Below are 19,660 nucleotides of genomic sequence, written 5' to 3'. Positions count from 1 at the left end.
TATTCAGTCAAAAGGTTTGCTCAGTTTTACAGGTGGGGAATGACTGCTGTCTTTAAATCCAAAACAATTCAACACAGAGGCCAAAAGGTAAAAACGGCTCCTACTTGTGCTTCACCTGCATCTAAAATGAATCGGATGACTTCACAAAAATCAACTTAACCTCATCACGGTTGTTGTTTTTTTGCATTTTAGACTGCAGCACAAGAATCCCAATATCTTTGCTTTTGAGTTATTTACAAAAATGTCACAAAAGTTGATGTGTAGCCACCATCCTCAGTAACACTCTTTATGTCTCTTGGCTGCGTAGTAGATAATGAGGCTCAGGATGATCAGGACGCCGGAGCCCACCAGACTCAGGAAGCCCACCACAGGCCTCTTGGTCAAGACGTGGCAGCCAAGACAGGGGCGGGGCCGGCTGGGGCACTGCAGTGGTGTGGCGCCCTGTATGGGAAAGCCATTTTTCTGGATGATGTTGCGGTAGTTGGAGAGGGACGCCTTGATGATGACTTCATCATGGATGTGCCCGTACAGGCCGAAGCCCGGGTCCCTCTGGTCACTCAGCGCATAAGCGAAGTAGCCCTTTAAGTTTACACCGTCCAGAGTACACGCTGTGGAGCGGCAGAGAGAGAGAGCATATGAGCTGCAGTCTCCATGGGACACATCACATGCTTGGCTTTAGCTTAGGCCTTTTTATTCCCTAAGGAACATAAGCCATTGATGACGATGTGTCACCGAATCACCTTAATATGTCCACATAACAAGGTTAGGTGTCTTGATGGGTACATCTAGTTGGAAAAACATATAAAGTCTACACACTGAAACACTTATTTACCAGCCTGTTACTGATAATATTTCAATCCAGTTTAATCTTGGTCCAGTTAAAATAGTATTCAATACTCCTGCCTTAATAACGCCTGGGTTACCAAGGACCACTACCAGTACCGTTTGCCAGCAGTGTGCCGGTGGAAACTAAACTACCATTGGGCGAAGGAGAAGAAGAGGGGCAAGCTATGTGCAGAGGCAGCAAGAGAGAAGGAAGGGCAAGAGTGTGGAAGTGAGAGTCGGGACTTTGAATGTTGGCACTATGACTGGTAAAGGGAGAGAGCTGGCTGATATGATGGAGAGAAGGAAGGTAGATATAGTGTGTGCAAGAGATCAGGTGGAAGGGGAGTAAGGCCAGGAGTATCGGAGGTGGGCTCACACTCTTCTACCATGGTGCATATGGGAGAAGAAATGGGGTTGGGTTAATTCTGAAGGAAGAGTATGTCAAGAGTGTGATGGAGGTGAAGAGCGTCGGAGAGAGTGATGAGTGTGAAGCTGGAAATCGAAGGTGTGTTGATGAGTCTCATCAGGATATGCCTCAAAAGTTGGGTGTGAGAAGGAAGAATTCAGGAGTGAGTTGGATGAAGTGGTGGAGCGTGTACCCAAGGAGGAGAGAGCAGTGATTGAAGCAGACTTCCATGGACATGCTGGTGAAGGGAACAGAGGCGTTGAGGAGGTGATGGGTAGGTATGGTGTCAAGGAGAGGAATCTGGAAGGATAGATGATGGTGGATTTTGCAAAAAGGATGGAATGGCTGTGGTGAATACATATTTCAAGAAGAGGGAGGAACACAGGGTGACGTATAAGATTGGAGGAAAGTGCACACAGGTGGACTCTATCTTATGCAAGAGGCACGATCTGAAAGAGCTTGGAGACTGCAAGGTGGTGACATGAGAGAACGTAGCTAGGAAGCATTGGATGGTGGTCGGTAGGAAGGAAGAGAGTAAAGGCAGAGCCATGGATCAAATGGTGGAAGTTGAAGAAGGAAGACTGTTGTGTGGAGTTCAGGGAGGAGTTAAGACAGGCACTGGGTGGTAGTGAAGAGTTGCCGGATGGCTGAGCAACTACTGCAGAAATAGTGAGGGAGACAGCTAGGAAGGTACTTGGTGTGTCATCTGGACAGAGGAAGGAAGACAAGGAGACTTGGTGGTGGAATGAGGAAGTATAGGAAGTACAGAGAAAGGTTGGCAAAGAAGTGGGATAGTCAGAGAGATAAAGAGAGTAAACAGTTGTACAAGGAGATGCGGTGTGCAAATGATGCAGAGATGCAAGCGAAAAGAGAGGTGGCGAAGGCATATGGTGAGTTGTATGGGAGGTTGAATTCAAAGGAAGGAGAAAAGGACTTGTACCGATTGGCTAGACAGAGGAACTGAGCTGGAAAGGATATGTAGCAGGTTAAGGCGATCAAGGATAGAGATGGAAACGTGCTGACAAGTGAGGAGAGTGTGCTGAGAAGGTGGAAGGAGTACTTTGAGGGGCTGATGAATGAAGAAAATAAGAGAGAAAGAAGATTGGATGATGTGGGGATAGTGAATCAGGAAGTGCAGTTGATTAGCAAGGAGGAAGCGAGGGCATCTATGAAGAGGATGAAAAGTGGAAAGGCAGTTGGTCCACATAACATACCTGTGACAGCATGGAGATGTTTAGGAGAGATGGCAGTGGGGTTTTCAACTAGATTGTTTAACACAATTGTGGAAAGTGAGAGGATGCCTGAGGAGTAGAAAGGAAGTATACTGGTACCGATTTTCAAGAATAAGGGTGATGTGCAGGACTGTAGTAACTACAGAGGTATAAAGTTGTTCAGCCACAGCATGATGATATGGGAAAGAGTAATAGAAGCTAGGTTAAGAGGAGATGTCGTGATCAGCGAGCAGCAGTATGGTTTCATGACACGAAAGAGCACCACAGATGCGATGTTTGCTTTGAGAATGTTGATGGAGAAGTATAGAGAAGGCCAGAAAGAGTTGCATTGTGTCTTTGTGGATTTAGGGAAAGCATATGACAGGGTGCCAAGAGAGGAGGTGTGGTATTGTATGAGGAAGTCGGGAGTGGCAGAGAAGTATGTAGGAGTGGTGCAGGATATGTATGAGGGCAGTGTGACAGTGGTGAGGTGTGCGGTTAGAATGACAGATGGGTTCAAGGTGGAGGTGGGATTACATCAAGGATTGGCTCTGAGCCCTTTCTTGTTTGCAATGGTGATGGACAGGTTGACAGACAAGATCAGGCAGGAGTCTGTGGATATGATGTTTGTGAATGACATTGTGATCTGTAGTGAGAGTAGGGAGCAGGTTAAGGAGAGCCTGGAGAGGTGGAGGTATGCACTGGAGAGAAGAGGAATGAAAGTCAGAAGGAGCAAGACGGAATACATATATATGCGTGAACAAGCGGGAGGACAGTGGAATGGTGAGGATGCAAGGAGTAGAGGTGATGAATGTAGATGAATTTCGATACTTGGAGTCAACTATTCAAAGTAATGGGGAGTGCAGAAGAGAGGTGAAGAAGAGAGTGCAGGCAGGATGGAGTGGATGGAGAAGAGTGTCAGGAGTGATTTGCGACAGAAGGGTACCAGCAAGAGTTAAAGGGAAGGTTTACAAGATGCTTGTGAGACCAGCTATGTTGTATGGTTTGGAGACGGTGGCAGTGATGAAAAGACAGGAGGCGGAGCTGGAGGTGGCAGAGGTAAAGATGCTAAGATTTTCACTGAGAGTGATGAAGAAAGACAGGATTAGGAATGAATATATTAGAGGGACAGCTCAGGTTGGTTGGTTTGGAGACAGCAAGAGAGACAAGATTGAGATGGTTTGGACATGTGTGGAGGAGAGATGCTGGGTATATTGGGAGAAGGATGCTGAATATGGAGCTGCCAGGGAAGAAGGAAAGAGGAAGGCCAAAGAGGAGGTTTATGGATGTGGTGAGGGAGGACATAGGTGGCTGGTGTGACAGAGGAGGATGCAGAAGACAGGAGGAGATGGAAACGGATGAGCTGCTGTGGCGACCCCTAACAGGAGCAGCCGAGAGTAGTAGTAGTAGTAGTAGTAGTAGTAGAAGAAGACTCCTGCCTTAATAAATAAGCAAAAATATTGAATGTGGAAGTATAATAGTGGATCAAATCAAATCATCTGCTGAATTATGCAATGTAAAAAGCGAATACCCAAAAGAATAGAAAGACTATAGGAAATATTTTATTTTATGATCAAGGTTAATAACTTCTAGGTTTAGACTTTTTAGAGTGAATATATTAATTTCCTATACAAAAAGTTTTCACCACCTGTTGTGGAGATTTTAAAATGCCTGAAGTTAGTTTGCTCTGTTGTCTACTACAGCAACATGGTTTTTGTACACAGCACACATGGTACGAGTGGTAGCATTGCAAGATTTCAAAACACATGGCCTCACCAAGGTCACTTTGGTTGTAACCTAATAAACTTACCTGACAGGGGCAGGCAAGTGTATAGTAAATAGCCCTCATCAGAAAACTCAGAGCTTCAAACAGTTTCTGCATGCGTGCGTCTCTGTAAAGATGTGTCAGCTGACCAGGTATTCAGGGGTCACCGAGCTCAATACCTGTCTAATGATTAAGCTCCATGATGTAAGCTCTGGACAAGTAGGAGGTAAAAACATGCATCCCTTCTTGAAGGCCTTTTTACCTTAAGCGGCGTATGAATATGACGACATTTCATGATTAACCACGTTGCAGTTATAATTCTAATCTGAAGTGTTGTGCGTGTAGGCCCACCTTTCAGCGCCTCATTGATGTAGTTGTACAGGTAGTAGACTCTCAGGCTGTCTTTGAAGCGGGCCCGGTCCTCCTGCACCCCGTTGGCCATCACATAGACAGGCACATCACTGTAGCGCTCCTTCACCTGAGATAGCATACGTATGTCCAGTGTCATAGTTCCTCTGTCACATTACTACACATTTGTCATGATGAAGAAATACGGAAAACAAAAGTCTGCTATAGAGATCCTGTGGCGCAATGGTAGCACGTCTGACTCCAGATCAGAAGGTTGCGTGTTCGGCTCATGTCAGGATCATGACTGTTGCTGTAGTTTCTGTTTATATGTTCAAAATTGTGTCACTTTAGGTGTAAATCAGTTCCTGTCTAGCATCAGACTTCGTGAACATCAGAAACAACAGGTTCCTAGCCTGATCTGCAGGTGGACCTACTGGCCAGTTTGTTTCTGTTTTCACAAAACTTCATTTTAATATAGAAAGCAAGGAAATAAGGAGAAGACTGTCTGCTCTCATTAAAACAAATGAGGTCAGAGAGTCAGCTCCACTGTGACTCTGAAGGACAAACCAGGGGCTGACCAGCTGATCCATTTGAATCAGATGGAAGGGTGTCGTGTCTAATTTACTCCTCATCCCCCTGTTCTCCTGACGTCTTACCCAGTTGAGAGCTTTCCTCAGGCCCCATGGCACCACGGGTCTGGGGGACATGATCCAGGTAGTGTCTATCATGTGCTGAACCTCAAGCTTGGCTGTGTAAGTGTACCTGCGGAGGATGACATGAGGTTTCTTTTGATTGGTGTACATGGTTGTGTTTATTGGTCTTTACGTGCGCTAATGAAACAACACCTGTGCATCATGAAAACAAATCTGAATAATATTCTCTTTTGCCAGATGTGACGCTATTCCTTTGAATAGATTCTGCAGAAGGACGATTTGCCAAACAGGCTGATTGATCCACTTCAACTGAACTTTGCATGTCTCATTCTGAACTCTTACAAAGCTACGGGAGAGAATCATAAGTTATCTTACGAGTCCTCCTTGGCGTGAGTCACCAGCTTGGTACTGAAGTGGCTTATGGCAAAGAAGTCATACGTTCCCTTCACCAGTTGTCTGTCCTCTTCATTGAACACTGGCAGGCTATGAAAACAGTGTAAGAAGCTTTTTTAACACACTACCTGGTGTAATAGTGGACTCAGAATAAGGGTCAAAACATCAAGGAAGTACACATGAGTTTTGATCTTAATAGCAAAGCAGGTAAAGCTAAAGTTAATGATGCAACACAATGTTGTTGTTTTACACTTGGGCATTATACTCGTTTACAATACAATACTATGTATTATATATATATATATATATAGAAAGTTTTCCCCCCTTTTTCTCCCCAGTTGCATCCAGCCAATTACCCCAATCTGTCCCGGTCGCTGCTACACCCCCTCTGCCGATCCGGGGAGGGCTGCAGGCTACCATGTCTCCTCCGAGACATGTGGAGTCGCCAGCCGCTTCTTTTCACCTGACAGTGAAGAGTTTCACCAGGGGGGACATAGCGAGTGGGAGGATCACGCTATTCCCCCCAGTTCCCCTCTCCCCCTGAACGGGCGCCCTGACTGACCAGAAGAGGCGCTAGTGCAGCGACCAAGACACATATCCACATTCGGCTTCCTACCCGCAGACACGGCCAATTGTGTCTGTAGGGACGCCTGACCAAGCCGGAGGTAACACGGGGATTCAAACCAGAGACCCCCGTATTGGCAGACAACAGAATAGACCACCACACTACCCGGACGCCGTACAATACGTATTTTTTAGGCAGATTTATTTATTCTATCTATATATTTAATCTAGATGCTATCTTTTTATCTTCGATTCCTTGGTGTTTTGTGGCTTAATTTTGTGAGAGCAATTCCTTGCTTGTCTGAACATACTCGGTGAATAAAGGATTCCGACTCTGATCCCGATACATCTACCATTGTGATAGGAAAGCTATTGGTAGAGTGGGTTGTAGCATTGCCTCTGAAATAAGCCCGGTGAGGGTCAAAGCGGCCTTCATACTCAAGGGAATTGAGCTGACGCAGCCAACTCCTCATGCCCAGTGGGTAGTCCCCATTCCCAAAGATGGGCTCCGCGAACCAGCCGATGCTGAAGTCTAGCACCCTCTTAGCAGGCTCCACATCCTCCCGGCTGAATGAAAAGGCCGGTTCCACCCAGTCCATATGCAAAGCCAGGGACACCTGTATAACACGGACCAGTCTTATCTGAGATTTGAACACATGTGATAATCATATGACAGCTTGTTTTGTCCAATAAGGTCTTGTATCTACCTATGAACTTCAAAACAAAGAGAAGCAAATGGACACTTGTTGGACACACACAAAAAGGTGGGGCTTTTTTAACAGTAAGGGATACATTGATACACATCATCAATGTCAAATGTCATGTTGCCATTGAAGACCCCGATATGCCGTCTTCAGTAAGTTGTACATTTTATGATAGATCATCACATTCTTAACTGAATGGTAGTTTCCCAGAAAGTTGAATCAGTTCATCTGGAAACAATGTTTATTGAAAGAAACATTTCATCACTCATGTAATGCCCCTTTTCCACCACATGGTGCCGGCTCAACTCGACTCGACTTTTTCATTTTCCGTTACTGGAAAGTACCGGCATTTTGGTAACTGTTACCAGTTTTCTGGTACCACCTTTGTCGAGGTTCCAAAAAAACTGGAGCGTGTACCAAAATCAATGCAGACCAGCTACACTGAGGGGCTACTGTTACAGTAATGGAAAACAACACTGCGAGTTGAGTCGAGTCGAGCCGGTACCATGTACAACAGCATTGTAAGGTGGCAACAGATGTACTCTTAACCCTCTCCCGGTTCAGGGATGGTCATTCCCTCTTCACATAGATGGTCTCTTTGACTCCTCGTTCTCTGTCGCCATTTTACAATGCTGGGATTACAAACATTCCCAATCCTCTGTGAATAGTACACATGGCCAGTGAAACTCTAGTTAATGGTCATGGTAATTTGCATATGAAACCGATTGTTGGTTTCGGCCGTTATGCCACTGTATGGTTTATAAAGGTGGGGATACCTGCAGTCAGTGGAGGCTGAAGAGGTCACTTAGATGAGTGATGAAACGTATCTGTCAATAAACGTTGTGTCCAGATGAACTGATTCAACCTTCTGGGATTTCCTCACCTGGATTATTGAGCATGCACCAAGATAAATGGTAGTTTGCTTGCAAATCCATGTAAAGACCGTATTACTTTTAAGTATTTAATCACAAGGTAAAACTGATAGACTGACTCGTGTGTAACTGAAAATATGACAGCCATTCAAAAACTATCCATGGTTACGGTAGTTTTCACACCACCATCCTACTGACCTGCCCTCTCTGGGAGTGTCTGAACTCCCGGTCATAGACACGCCAAGCCAACGCGTGTGCCCGCAGCATCTGATGCCCCTCCTGGTAGGTAACCACCTCATCGTTGGGCTCATTTAGGGTGATCCATAGCTTCACATGAGCACCCAACTCCCTGTAACAGAGCCTGGCATAGTCCGCGAAGGCCTCTGGAGTCTCTCTGAAGAACAGAGGGAAGGAAAGAAATCACACGTTATGTACAATTATGACCTGTGTTAAGACTGCCTACTACATATTGATACGACTGTTGATACTTTGGTAAGCACTGTGTTTAAGATAGATTAACAAATTTTTGATCAACAGCAAGAATTATGAATCCAGACTTGTGTTTTTAAGAGAACAATATGCATTTTGTCCTCAACGCCCAAGTAATTTCCAAACAGGTTTTTAACAGATGGGCAGGACAAGAGGTCGTAGATCTCACTCACCATACTGTAAATAGATTATTTCCCCTTGGTAGGCTCATCACCAACAAAAACAAAAGCATAAACAACACAAAAACAAAAAAAAGGAGGATGCTGCTGAAAGACCTTTACCCATCAACCAAGCTGTAGCTCTGTCTCACCTGTTGAGCCACTTATTGACGGTGTCCAGCGGGGCAGGCAGGCTGCTGCGTTGGCGAGTGTGGTGCCAAAGCGTGACTACCGGCGTGACGTTGGCCCGGAGCAGCTGACGGGTGAAGCAGCGATAGTAACCCAGCAGCGTGGTGTTGGGATGGGCGACATGACCTGTGGGCACCAGCGCTGACCAGTTGAGGGAGAAGTGGAAGTGAGTGACCCCCACTTGTCGGATTTCATCCACCTGAGGATGAAAGGATGGGGAGGAAACAGAGGGGATGAAAGTATGGAATCAATGCCCGAACTCTGGATCTTAAAGGTACAATAAGTAAAATTCTGATTTTCTCATAGCAAAAAAAATGACCATCAAGAGCTATGATCGATACCATCCATCCGTTATCCAAGCCGCTTATCCCAAATGGGGTCGCGGGATGCTGGAGCCTATCCCAGCAGCTGATCAATACCAATCGCCAAATTATAATTTTACCAAATGCTGGGATTTCTGGCTTTCAAAAGCTGCGATCAAACCTGAAATATTGATTTTGGTAAACAAACCAATTGAGGGGCCCTCGCCCTTTAGAAAGTCAATGTCCTATACAACAAAACTAAAGGTCCTGGGCGTCCGGGTAGTGCAGCGGTCTATTCCGTTGCCTACCGACACGGGGATCGTCGGTTCGAATCCCCGTGTTACTTCCAGCTTGGTCAGGCATCCTTACAGACACAATTGGCTGTATCTGCGGGTGGAAAGCCAGATGTGGGTATGTGTCCTGGTCGCTGCACTGGCACCTCCTCTGGTCAGTCGGGGCGCCTGTCTGGGGGGGAGGGGGAACTGGCGAAACTCCTCACTGTCGGGTGAAAAGAAGCGGCTGGCGACTCCACATGTATCGGAGGAGGCATGTGGTAGTCTGCAGCCCTCCCCAGCTCGGCGGAGGGGATGGGGCAGCGACCGGGATGGCTCGGAGAGAGGGGTGATTGGCCGGATACAACTGGGGAGAAAAAGGGAGAGAAAGCCAATGTCCTACCACAAAACTAAAGGTCCTCGCACATTCATCTCACCGCACATTTCAACGTTCCATTTTAGAGGAGAAACCATTTCGACACAAGTCCAAAAAAACCCCAAAAGTCCTGTCATCTAGCAAAAATAAACAAATAAATAAATAAAAGATACAACTTGACAAATGTCACTCCAAAAGTAGAATAAACGCAGGGATTACTTTTGAGAGGGGGCGTAAACATTGTGAATATGAAGGCACAAAACCCATGATGAGCCGGCTGTGCTACTGGTTGTGCAGGTAAGCAGCATTGTCATCAAATAAGTTAAATTTAATTTAATCACATTAAATATTACAACATTAAATGTGGTCCATTATCCAAGCCGCTTATCCCAATCAGGGTCGCGGGGATGCTGGAGTCTATCCCAGCAGTCATTGGGCAGCAGGCGGAGAGACACCCTGGACAGGCCGCCAGGCCATCACAGGGCCATTCATTACGTTTCAGTCACAATAAAATTTTATTTTTAGAAGTAAACATAACATAATTTGGTGCTTAATTTCAGTCATCCAGTGCATGACCAATTGCAGTATCAGAGAGCACCACTAGTGAGACACCTGCAGCCGGTCGGTCCTTGTCTTTTACAAGTGGGTCAGTGTCAGGCTGCAGCTGACTCACTGACAGGGTCAGGACACTCTGCAAGCGAGTGTCAGTAAGTGAGCTTCTGAGCCAGTCTTGTTCAGGTTCATGAGGCTGAAAGTCACTTTACAGATGTAGGTGCCTGGGCATCCGCCAGGTAGCACAGCGGTCCACTCCATCGCCCGCCAACACGGGGGCTCGCCAACCCAAATCCCCGCACTGCCCCCATGTGGCAAGTTAAAAATGCTTTACAGTGCTTTCCAACATGTTTACCTCTTCACTTGACATTTTTGCCTGACCTCTGTGTTAGCTATCTTGTGAAATTGTGACGTCTTGTTAGCATTAGCCGAGTCATTTGCGGGGGTAGTTGTGACGGACACTTGTGTAAGAGAAGACTAAATGTGCCAACGTTGTTAGACTTGCTGCTGGTCACCAGTAGTGGACTCTGGAGATAAAGAAATCATGGATTGCACCTTTAAAGTCTTCACTTGTGTTGAAGGTTTTGGTTGGTGGTAAAAATGTTACATCCTGATGACAGCTGGGTGTCATCAGTACACAAGAAGGACTCTCAAGATGAAAACTATTACACATATATCACAGTGTAATCCAAAGGAATTGAATCAAGTGCAACTGGACTTGGTATATATCCGTGAAGACGTTTCGCCTCTCAGTTCGTGCCTTTCTGACTAGACCAAGCTAGTCTGGACTAGCAGACTAGCTTGGTCTAGTCAGACAGGCACGAACTGATGAAGCCTCTTGGATGAGAGGCGAAACGTCTTCACGGATATACTATACCAAGTCCAGTTGCACTTGATTCAATTCCTTTGGATAACCATGACCTGGATGAATGAGAACATTCACAGACATCACACTGTAAGTGTTAACAGTGAGTCTACAAAGACCACCAGGTCTCTATAAACCAAGTAGGGAATCCAGGACTGGGTCATGAAGAAGGCGGGGAGACAAAAAATGGAGATATGGTGAAGAAGGACGCATCGTGGCTCTCTCTTCCAGACCTAATACACAGACAGGGATTGCCTCCAGTTTAGGGACCTTTGCTACTCTTCCTCCTCTCTCCCACCACCTTATGCTTCGTGTAAATCTTCACTATCCTGTCAGAAATAAAGTCATATAGTCCGCGGTGGTGTAGCGGTCTAAGCATCGGCTTTGTGTCGATGCAGTTGCCCACTGGGGACTGGGGTTCGCGCCCCGGTCTCGTCAGATCCGACTATGGCCGGACTCGACGAAGCAGCAATAATTGGCAACGCTGTCTTCGGGAGGGGGGCGGAATCGGCTTGTGTTCGTCATATGAATGCGTCTTTGGGTGTGTCGGAAAAAAAACAGTGGTTCGGCCTGGAGTCGCCTTGTCACGAAAGTGGCGAGGCGTCTCCTTCGAGACTGCTGGCCAGAGAGATGCAGTTGGCAAACGCACGAGGGTGGGTGTTTGAATTAAAATAGGGATCGATTGGCCACTGAATTGGGAGAAAAAGGGAAAAATCAGAAATAAATTTATTAAAAAAAAGAAAGTCATATAAAACAAATAATAAGAAGACAGTGGTAAACGGGTGGTGCACAGACCTGCTGCCGGATGGATGTGTAATCTGCACAGTGTGGGGTTCGGCGCAGCGGTGGAGCGCTGAGACCCTCCAACCTCCTCAGCTCCCCGTTGTTGGAGATGTTCCAGAGGTACACACTGGTGTCAGCAAACTGGGTGGGTGTGGTCTCCACCTAAGGCAAAAGAAGACAAAACCACAAAAAAAAAAACATCCATCTGAACGTGTTCTCACCCGGCCATACGAGTCATATTTACCTGACACATACAAACGCGCAAAAAAAAAAAAAAGGGTCAGATGGGTCATGATGATGAAAGGCATCGGCTGCGTGTGGTTCAGCTTAGCAAGCAGAGGCTGTGTGAGTTTACGTGGTTTATGATTAAGAGAAGATTCAGTGTAAGGGCTGTTTCTGAACTGGACTTTCACCACAAGGGCTGGAAAACAACGTCACGAGTCAAAAAATAGACACAGTGGGAGTGAGTCCAGCTACATATCAGTGCCGAGTGATTTGTGAGTGTGAGTCATTTTGCAGCAGAGATGCAAATTTAATTGATTTTCATGAACTGCTGAGTAATGGAAAGTCAGTGGTGGGGAAGGTTTGTGTCCTACATTATCCCAAATTCTGAAATGTACAGGTTTTGTTTATTTTTTTGGTTTTAATTTGTGTGTTTTGTACTTTTTTACTTGTACCGTGTGGTTACACAAGAAAGATACTTTTACAGGATTCGTTTTAGACCGGTGAGGTGTGAGCGTCTTGGACCCCTTGAATGGTCCAAAGTTAATTCCCGGTTAATGTTTTCCCGAGTATCACCGTCTAAAATTATAAGGGCGCACTCTTGCTGTGTTTGTCACTGCTTTATATGTTGACCTCTGGCTCGCACACGTTCGATGCCGCCTCTCACTTCACTCCAGTACAATTTTGGAGAAAAAAAAATCACCTGTATGGAGTTAGCAGACACTCCCCAGGCAAAGTCGCATGGGAAAACCCCTTGAGCCGGCCGGTTCTCTGGGAGCTCAGGAAAACCATTGCTCTGGATCAGCTTCCTGTTGGTACGACCACAGAACAGCCACAGTGACCGAGTTATCTTCAAACGCCACTTGGGAGAAGCTCATCAAGTCCCTCTAAACAGAACAGGGACTTTTTTTTGGGAGGGATTTTTCCCTCTTTTTCTCCCCAATTGTATCCGGCCAATTCTGGAGGTCGCTGTTCCACCCCCTCTGCCGATCCGGGCAGGGCTGCAGACTACCACATGCCTCCTTCGATACATGTGGAGTCACCAGCCGCTTCTTTTCACCTGACAGTGAGGAGTTTCACCAGGGGGACGTAGCGTGTGGGAGGATCACGCTATTCCCCAGTTCCCCCTCCCCCCTGAACAGGCGCCCCGACTGACCAGAGGAGGCGCTGGTGCTGCAACCAGGACACATACCCACATCCGGCTTCCCACCTGCAGACACAGCCAATTGTGTCTGTAGGGACGCCCGACCAAGCCGTGGTAACATGGGGATTCGAACCGGTAAATCCCCGTGTTGGTAGGCAACGGAATAGACCGCCACGCCACCCGGACGCCCAGAACAGGAAGATTTATTTGAAATATGGTAGCTGTAACAGAAACTGAGTTCTGAACTCTGGCAGACCACTACCACCTATTCCACATTTAGCTAAAAGATCAAGAAGTCAAATCGGTAACCCAGGTCATAAAACGTCAAACCTGTAGAAAGTGGCGGACGTCTTTGGCTCCCTCTTCATGTCAGGAGTGTTGAAGTCCACATAGTAAAGCCCACGTCGTATCCCGTATTCCCTGTGCCACTCAAAGCCGTCCATCAGAGACCAAGCCGTGTAGCCGATCACATTCACACCATCTATGCTGATGGCTGCGGCGCCGCCGAGAGAGACGAGGAAGACACAGGTTACACACGTGGTCACATGCTGAGGACATTCAACGTACACCCCCTGATTTCCTTTGTTCTATGTCAAATGGTTTACGATTCTGTCATTAGGTGGGCAGCGACCCATGTGGGTTTTAGATACAAAAACCGGGATGTTAATGAAGAGAAATGGTGACGTGTAGATTAGATTATATTTTATGGGAGGATCTGATTGGATTATTTCCCCAGCCTATCACTCACATTTCAGCGCCTCCACGATGAATCTCTTGAGGTAGTACATGTGTTTAGGGTCCTGCGTCTTCGTGTTCCCCAAAACGTACCTGTGCCACGCAGCCATGAGATATTCAACGAAAAGAAGGTTTTCACAATGAGCAGCAATCAGGACAACGAAACGGTCAACTGTCACCTCCCCCCTTCCACATCACAATAAAATTAAAAAAAACAACACACACACAAAACCTACCAACCGCTCTGCACCACAAAGATGGGCGGCTTGTCGTACTCAGTGTTGACCCAGAACAGCAGCATCCTCAGGTCCAGATCCTCCAGCTGTCCAAACTTGAGGCTGTCGTTGATCAGGTGGAAGCTCAGGGCCGCTCCATGGGAGAGAGCAAAGAAGTCCGCCGTGCCCCTGACCTGCTCCCTCTCCTCCCGGGTGAAGGAGGGCAGCCGCGAGCCCAGCCTCTCCTTCATGCAAGGTGGGTAGTCCCCGTCGGTGAACAGCGGCCGGGCGAACCAGCCTAGGACGTGGTCCAGGGAGCACTGGCAGTCCCTCAGGCTTTCACGGCGGGTACGACTCGGCTTGATCCAATGGGAAGCCAGCGCCATGGACAGCTTGCCCTGCTGTCGAGGTCGATAGTGGCGGTTGTAGAGATGCCATACGGCCGCGTGAGCCTGGACAAGGGTGAACGGATGGAAGGGAGAGAGAGAGAGGGAGAGAATTTGAATTTGAAACAGCTCTTTATTGAACAGGAAAACAAAATGTAACCGTGACATCTTTTGACAATAGTAACACAGTCACTACTTTACATTAACACATCCAAAAAGAGTTCATCTTCCATCACAGACCCCAGGTCAATTCAAAGGGGAGAGCGAAAGAGACAGACAGACGGAGCGAGCAAGAAAGAGAGCAAGAGACAGACAGACAGAGAGCGAGAGAGTGAGAGAGAGAGCAAGAGACAGACAGACAGAGAGCGAGAGAGAGTGAGACTGACAGACAGAGAGCGAGAGAGTGAGAGAGAGAGCAAGAGACAGACAGACAGAGAGCGAGAGAGAGTGAGACTGACAGACAGAGAGCGAGAGAGTGAGAGAGAGAGAGCAAGAGACAGACAGACAGAGAGCGAGAGAGTGAGAGAGAGAGAGCAAGAGACAGACACAGAGCGAGAGAGAGTGAGACTGACAGACAGAGAGCGAGAGTGAGAGAGAGAGCAAGAGACAGACAGACAGAGGGCGAGAGAGTGAGAGAGAGAGCAAGAGACAGACAGACAGACAGAGAGCGAGAGAGTGAGAGAGAGAGCAAGAGACAGACAGACAGAGAGCGAGAGAGAGTGAGACTGACAGACAGAGAGCGAGAGAGTGAGAGAGAGAGCAAGAGACAGACACAGAGCGAGAGAGAGTGAGACTGACAGACAGAGAGCGAGAGTGAGTGAGAGAGAGAGCAAGAGACAGACAGACAGAGAGCGAGAGAGAGTGAGACTGACAGACAGAGAGCGAGAGAGAGAGCAAGAGACAGACAGACAGAGGGCGAGAGAGTGAGAGAGAGAGCAAGAGAGAGACAGACAGACAGAGAGCGAGAGAGTGAGAGAGAGCAAGAGACAGACAGACAGAGAGCGAGAGAGAGTGAGACTGACAGACAGAGAGCGAGAGAGAGAGCAAGAGACAGACAGACAGAGGGCGAGAGAGTGAGAGAGAGAGCAAGAGAGAGACAGACAGACAGAGAGCGAGAGAGTGAGAGAGAGAGCAAGAGACAGACAGACAGAGGGCGAGAGAGAGTGAGACTGACAGACAGAGAGCGAGAGAGTGAGAGAGAGAGCAAGAGACAGACAGACAGAGGGCGAGAGAGAGAGAGAGAGACAGACAGACAGAGCGCGAGAGAGAGAGTGAGACTGACAGACAGAGAGAGAGAGATAAAAAAGAGACAAAGAAAAGAGAGAGAGACATCCAAAAAGAGTTCATCTTCCATCACAGACCCCAGGTCACTTCAAAGGGGGGGGGGGGCAGAGATAAAGACAGACAGAGAGCGAGCGAGAGAGACAGGCAGATAAAGAGAAGGAAATGTGGAGAAGAGAATTGATGCAGTGAGAAAACAGTAAAACGTGGTGAGCCAAGGATGGTGAGATAAAATGAAGAGGGAAAGTTGAGGATAAATGGCAAAAAAAAAAGGTTTTGAGGAGATTGCTTCGAGAGAAATATGACATGTCTCATATTTCATTTTACGTTTAACAAAATGGCCCTTTTGTCACATCTGACCGAGAGACAAGATGGGCTATTGGAGGTTTATTTCAAGGATGAGTCCAACTTGGTGTGAGGACAATTCTGACTTTAATCTCAGGACTCCAATACTTTTTTCACATGGACCTGATCCTCCTCTGTACTCTAATCCACTTCTGTGCTCAAAGAAAACAAAGTCATCAAAACCGTACTGAGATACTGTAAAGCAGACCAGCTAACGCTCACCTTCAGGAGATGGTGACCCACTCGGAACGGGAGATCCGGGTCGTTCTTTATCCCGGGAGCGACCACGCCGGTGCCGTACCCATGCCAGGCAACCACAAACGGATTGTCAACGGTGATCCAATACTCCACGTCATCTCCGAAATGCTGGAAACAAAAATCAGCGTAGTCTCTGAAAAGCTCGATGAGCACCGGGTTGCCCCAGCCGCCGAAGGTCTGCTGAAGGTGCTCTGGCAGGTCCCAGTGGTACAGTGTGACCACGGGCTTGACGTGGATCTCCCTCAGCTTCCTTATGAGGGTCCGGTAATAGTTGGCGCCGATTTCATTATAACTCCCCCGCGTCCCGTTGGGGAATATCCTGGACCAGGACAGGGAGAACCTGTAGTGGCTGACCCCGAGCTGTTTTATGGCCCGGATGTCAGCGTGGATGTTGTGATAGCTGTCGCTGCCGACGTCCCCGGTGGTCATCCGGTTCCCACCGCGCGTAAAGGTGTCCCAGACCGACAGACCCTTGCCATCCTTCTCGAATGCCCCCTCCACCTGGTAAGCCGCCGTGCCCACCGCCCACATGAAGCCCTTGGGGAAGGTGTCATAGAGGAAGGCTTTGTCCCCCGGATAGGGCAGCTTGTTGAATCTACCCCAGGTTTTCAGACCGGCGTAAGGCTTCGCTGCCGTTCTGCTCCTCTCCGAGATAAAGAGGAGAACTGCCAAAAGGCTGAACATTGTTCTCCCTCTTCTTCTTTTTTTTTTAAAATAGTATACCCTATGCTACCCTCCCTCCGTTTCGTCCAAACCGATCCAGTCGAAGGGCAGGCTATTTGGAGGTCCACTTTCTGGCTATGAATGAGTACTTGATCTTTATTTAACCAGGCTGGGAGGGACCCTTGCAGTGACAAATTCGTGGTCTTTGGAGTGCGGTCCCCCAGCTGTGCCCTGCCTCCAGACCCGTTAGTAAATCTGTCAATTATTACCCAAAACACTTGACGCACCAAGGTCTCCACGGACAACATTATGCCACATTATCCCTCCCGTCATCACGCCGGTCCCACAGGGGACAAAATGTAATATCTGATCACAATTCACTCTTCAGTCCCGCCATGTTTTTCTCATTTGCTTTTAATTATCGTGTTGTCTGTGCGACTTGGTGATATCTTCTCAATGAAAGCTGTTACTAAGGAAGTTAAGGATAAAATGAACGGCTGCAACCAGGCCAGAGTCAAAGCAGAGAACACACAGGGTCACGGTTTACCTTTGGGGGTCTTAATTGATGATCTCATTAATCAACTTCACACATCGCTGGACCAGTCTGCTCACATAGCTAACAATTTGTATTCTAGCAGACATGACGCCATTTTCAATAATAGCTATATACATCCTCAATAAGACTGGTCCAAAGAGATGGATGTTCATCTTCGAAGGACAAAGGTTAAAGACACCCTAGGCCAGTTTTTACCCCCACCCCCACCGCCCACTTGAGCCTAAACAGGGTCTAACTGCCATCTGTGAATGACATCTAAGACCCAGGTGCGCCGCAGTATAATTAGCATCATACATCCTCATGTTATCAGATAATCTCATAATCCGCCAGGTACAGCAGAGCATATTACGTTTGAGGCAGGGCACTCATCTGCATTCAGCTCCGGTTTGGGTGGACAGGCAGACGACTGGGGACAGGGGGCATCACTGACGGGAAGATATGCAAACAGTGACATCCTCAGTCAGTGTACCTTTCATGATGCTATTACTTTTCTCTCTTCCTGCTTCCAACTCGGTTGCTTGGATACTCTGGGCTCTTACGGTTTGACGTCTTGCTCCACCTGACACCGGCATAAATATCTGTAAGGGGTGTGATCCTTCTGGATGGTTTCTGTGTGTGTGTGTCAAGGAGAGATGGTCATGATCAATTTTGCACTCATTTCAACACATGCTTCATTTTGTATGGTGTCTCAGAGCTAACATAAATGGTACTGGGATTTTATAATGCTGGACATCCATTTACACGTATTTTACATGAGTTGATGGATCCTAAAGAACTCCTGCAATGTCTGTTATTTGCTTCCAAGTTTGTCAGTGATCCCCGCCATGCTTCTGTTCAGATTCTGCACTGTAGGTCAGGAATCAAGAACAATCTACTTGTCATTTCATTTCATGTACTTGCGTACATGTAATGAAACGAAATATCGTTTCCCCCAGCCCACAGAAGTGCAACACAAAGACAAAAACTACAAAAACACATCTATCCAAACTACAAAAAAAAAACTACAAAAACTACAAAACTACAGAAACACGTACCTAAAAAACTTCCTTATTCAGCATATCCAAAAAATGTCACTGTCCAGAAGAACAAGCGCCAGCCAGGATGACTGTCGGAACTGCCGGTCTGCGTGGGCTAGCAGTTAGCTTAGCCTGCCCCACCTCCGCATCCTGTCAGACCGCCCTCGGTGTTTCCTCTTTGGATGCAGCTGCGGGCAGGCCCGTGGTCCCTGGGCCCACCGGATGCAGTAGACCAGACTCCCTCAGCCGATCCAACATCAGTTCTCCAGCTGGACACCTTCGACACACCTCCCCACGACGACACTAAAAACACAATCAATGCTAGGCAATGCTGCCGTCAGACCACCCTCGGTGTTGTCGGAACTTCTGGTCTGCATGGGCCAGCAGTTAGCTTAGCCTGCCCTGTTTCCACATCCCGTCAGACCGCCCTCGGTGTTATCAGAACTTCTGGTCTGCATGGGCCAGCAGTTAGCTTAGCCTGCCCTGTTTCCACATCCCGTCAGACCGCCCTCGGTGTTATCAGAACTTCTGGTCTGCATGGGCCAGCAGTTAGCTTAGCCTGCCCTGTTTCCACATCCCGTCAGACCGCCCTCGGTGGGTCCTCTTTGGGCACAGCAGACCAAGCTCTCCCAGCTGATCCAGCACCAGCTCTCCCAGCCATCAAATGAAGACACAAACTTAGATGCAGACGTCAACAAAGGCACCTCATGGTTGGCACTAGGTGAGGCCACCGCAAACGTGAGTTCAAGCTGCCATCGTCCCACACCGGTACTGGGTGAGGCCGCTGCAAAGATGAGTTTCCAATTTTTGTCTGATTTTGTTCAGGCTTTTCAAAACAATCTTGGTTTGTGGATTGTAATCCATGTTTTTTTTTTTTTTTTTACTATTAATTGATATTTTTCTGGACAGATCAACAATTGCATCCACAAACACAATGCATCATAACACAAGTATCCAACAACCTCAACTGTCCTCTTTTCCTGTTTTTAAACAACATACACCCAAACAACAAAAAAAAACAAATTAAACATACACAAATTAAAAAAAAAAACAATTAGACAAGACACATAGCCATAGAGTCCATATGAATATTCATGCAGAATGAATATCAT

The 19,660-nt window shown here is 47.3% G+C and overlaps 1 protein-coding gene across 1 annotated transcript; it reads right to left on the bottom strand.

The window, feature by feature from the left end:
* Positions 1-273: 273 nt before the first annotated feature.
* kl (klotho) lies at positions 274-16,997 on the bottom strand. Its single transcript, XM_056285192.1, has 13 exons — positions 16,278-16,997; positions 14,065-14,495; positions 13,842-13,921; positions 13,424-13,586; positions 12,653-12,758; positions 11,740-11,889; positions 8,541-8,776; positions 7,940-8,135; positions 6,604-6,782; positions 5,584-5,691; positions 5,212-5,317; positions 4,559-4,685; positions 274-608 (listed from the first exon to the last, which is right to left on the bottom strand). Exons 1-13 carry the CDS (start codon positions 16,995-16,997, stop codon positions 274-276), a joined length of 2,937 nt encoding a protein of 978 aa, XP_056141167.1.
* Between the last annotated feature and the right edge of the window lie 2,663 nt (positions 16,998-19,660).

This window comes from Lampris incognitus, chromosome 8 (genome assembly GCF_029633865.1).
Source record: "Lampris incognitus isolate fLamInc1 chromosome 8, fLamInc1.hap2, whole genome shotgun sequence".
In the NCBI taxonomy this organism is placed as follows: domain Eukaryota; kingdom Metazoa; phylum Chordata; class Actinopteri; order Lampriformes; family Lampridae; genus Lampris; species Lampris incognitus.
This window is presented reverse-complemented; position numbering and strand designations above follow the sequence as displayed.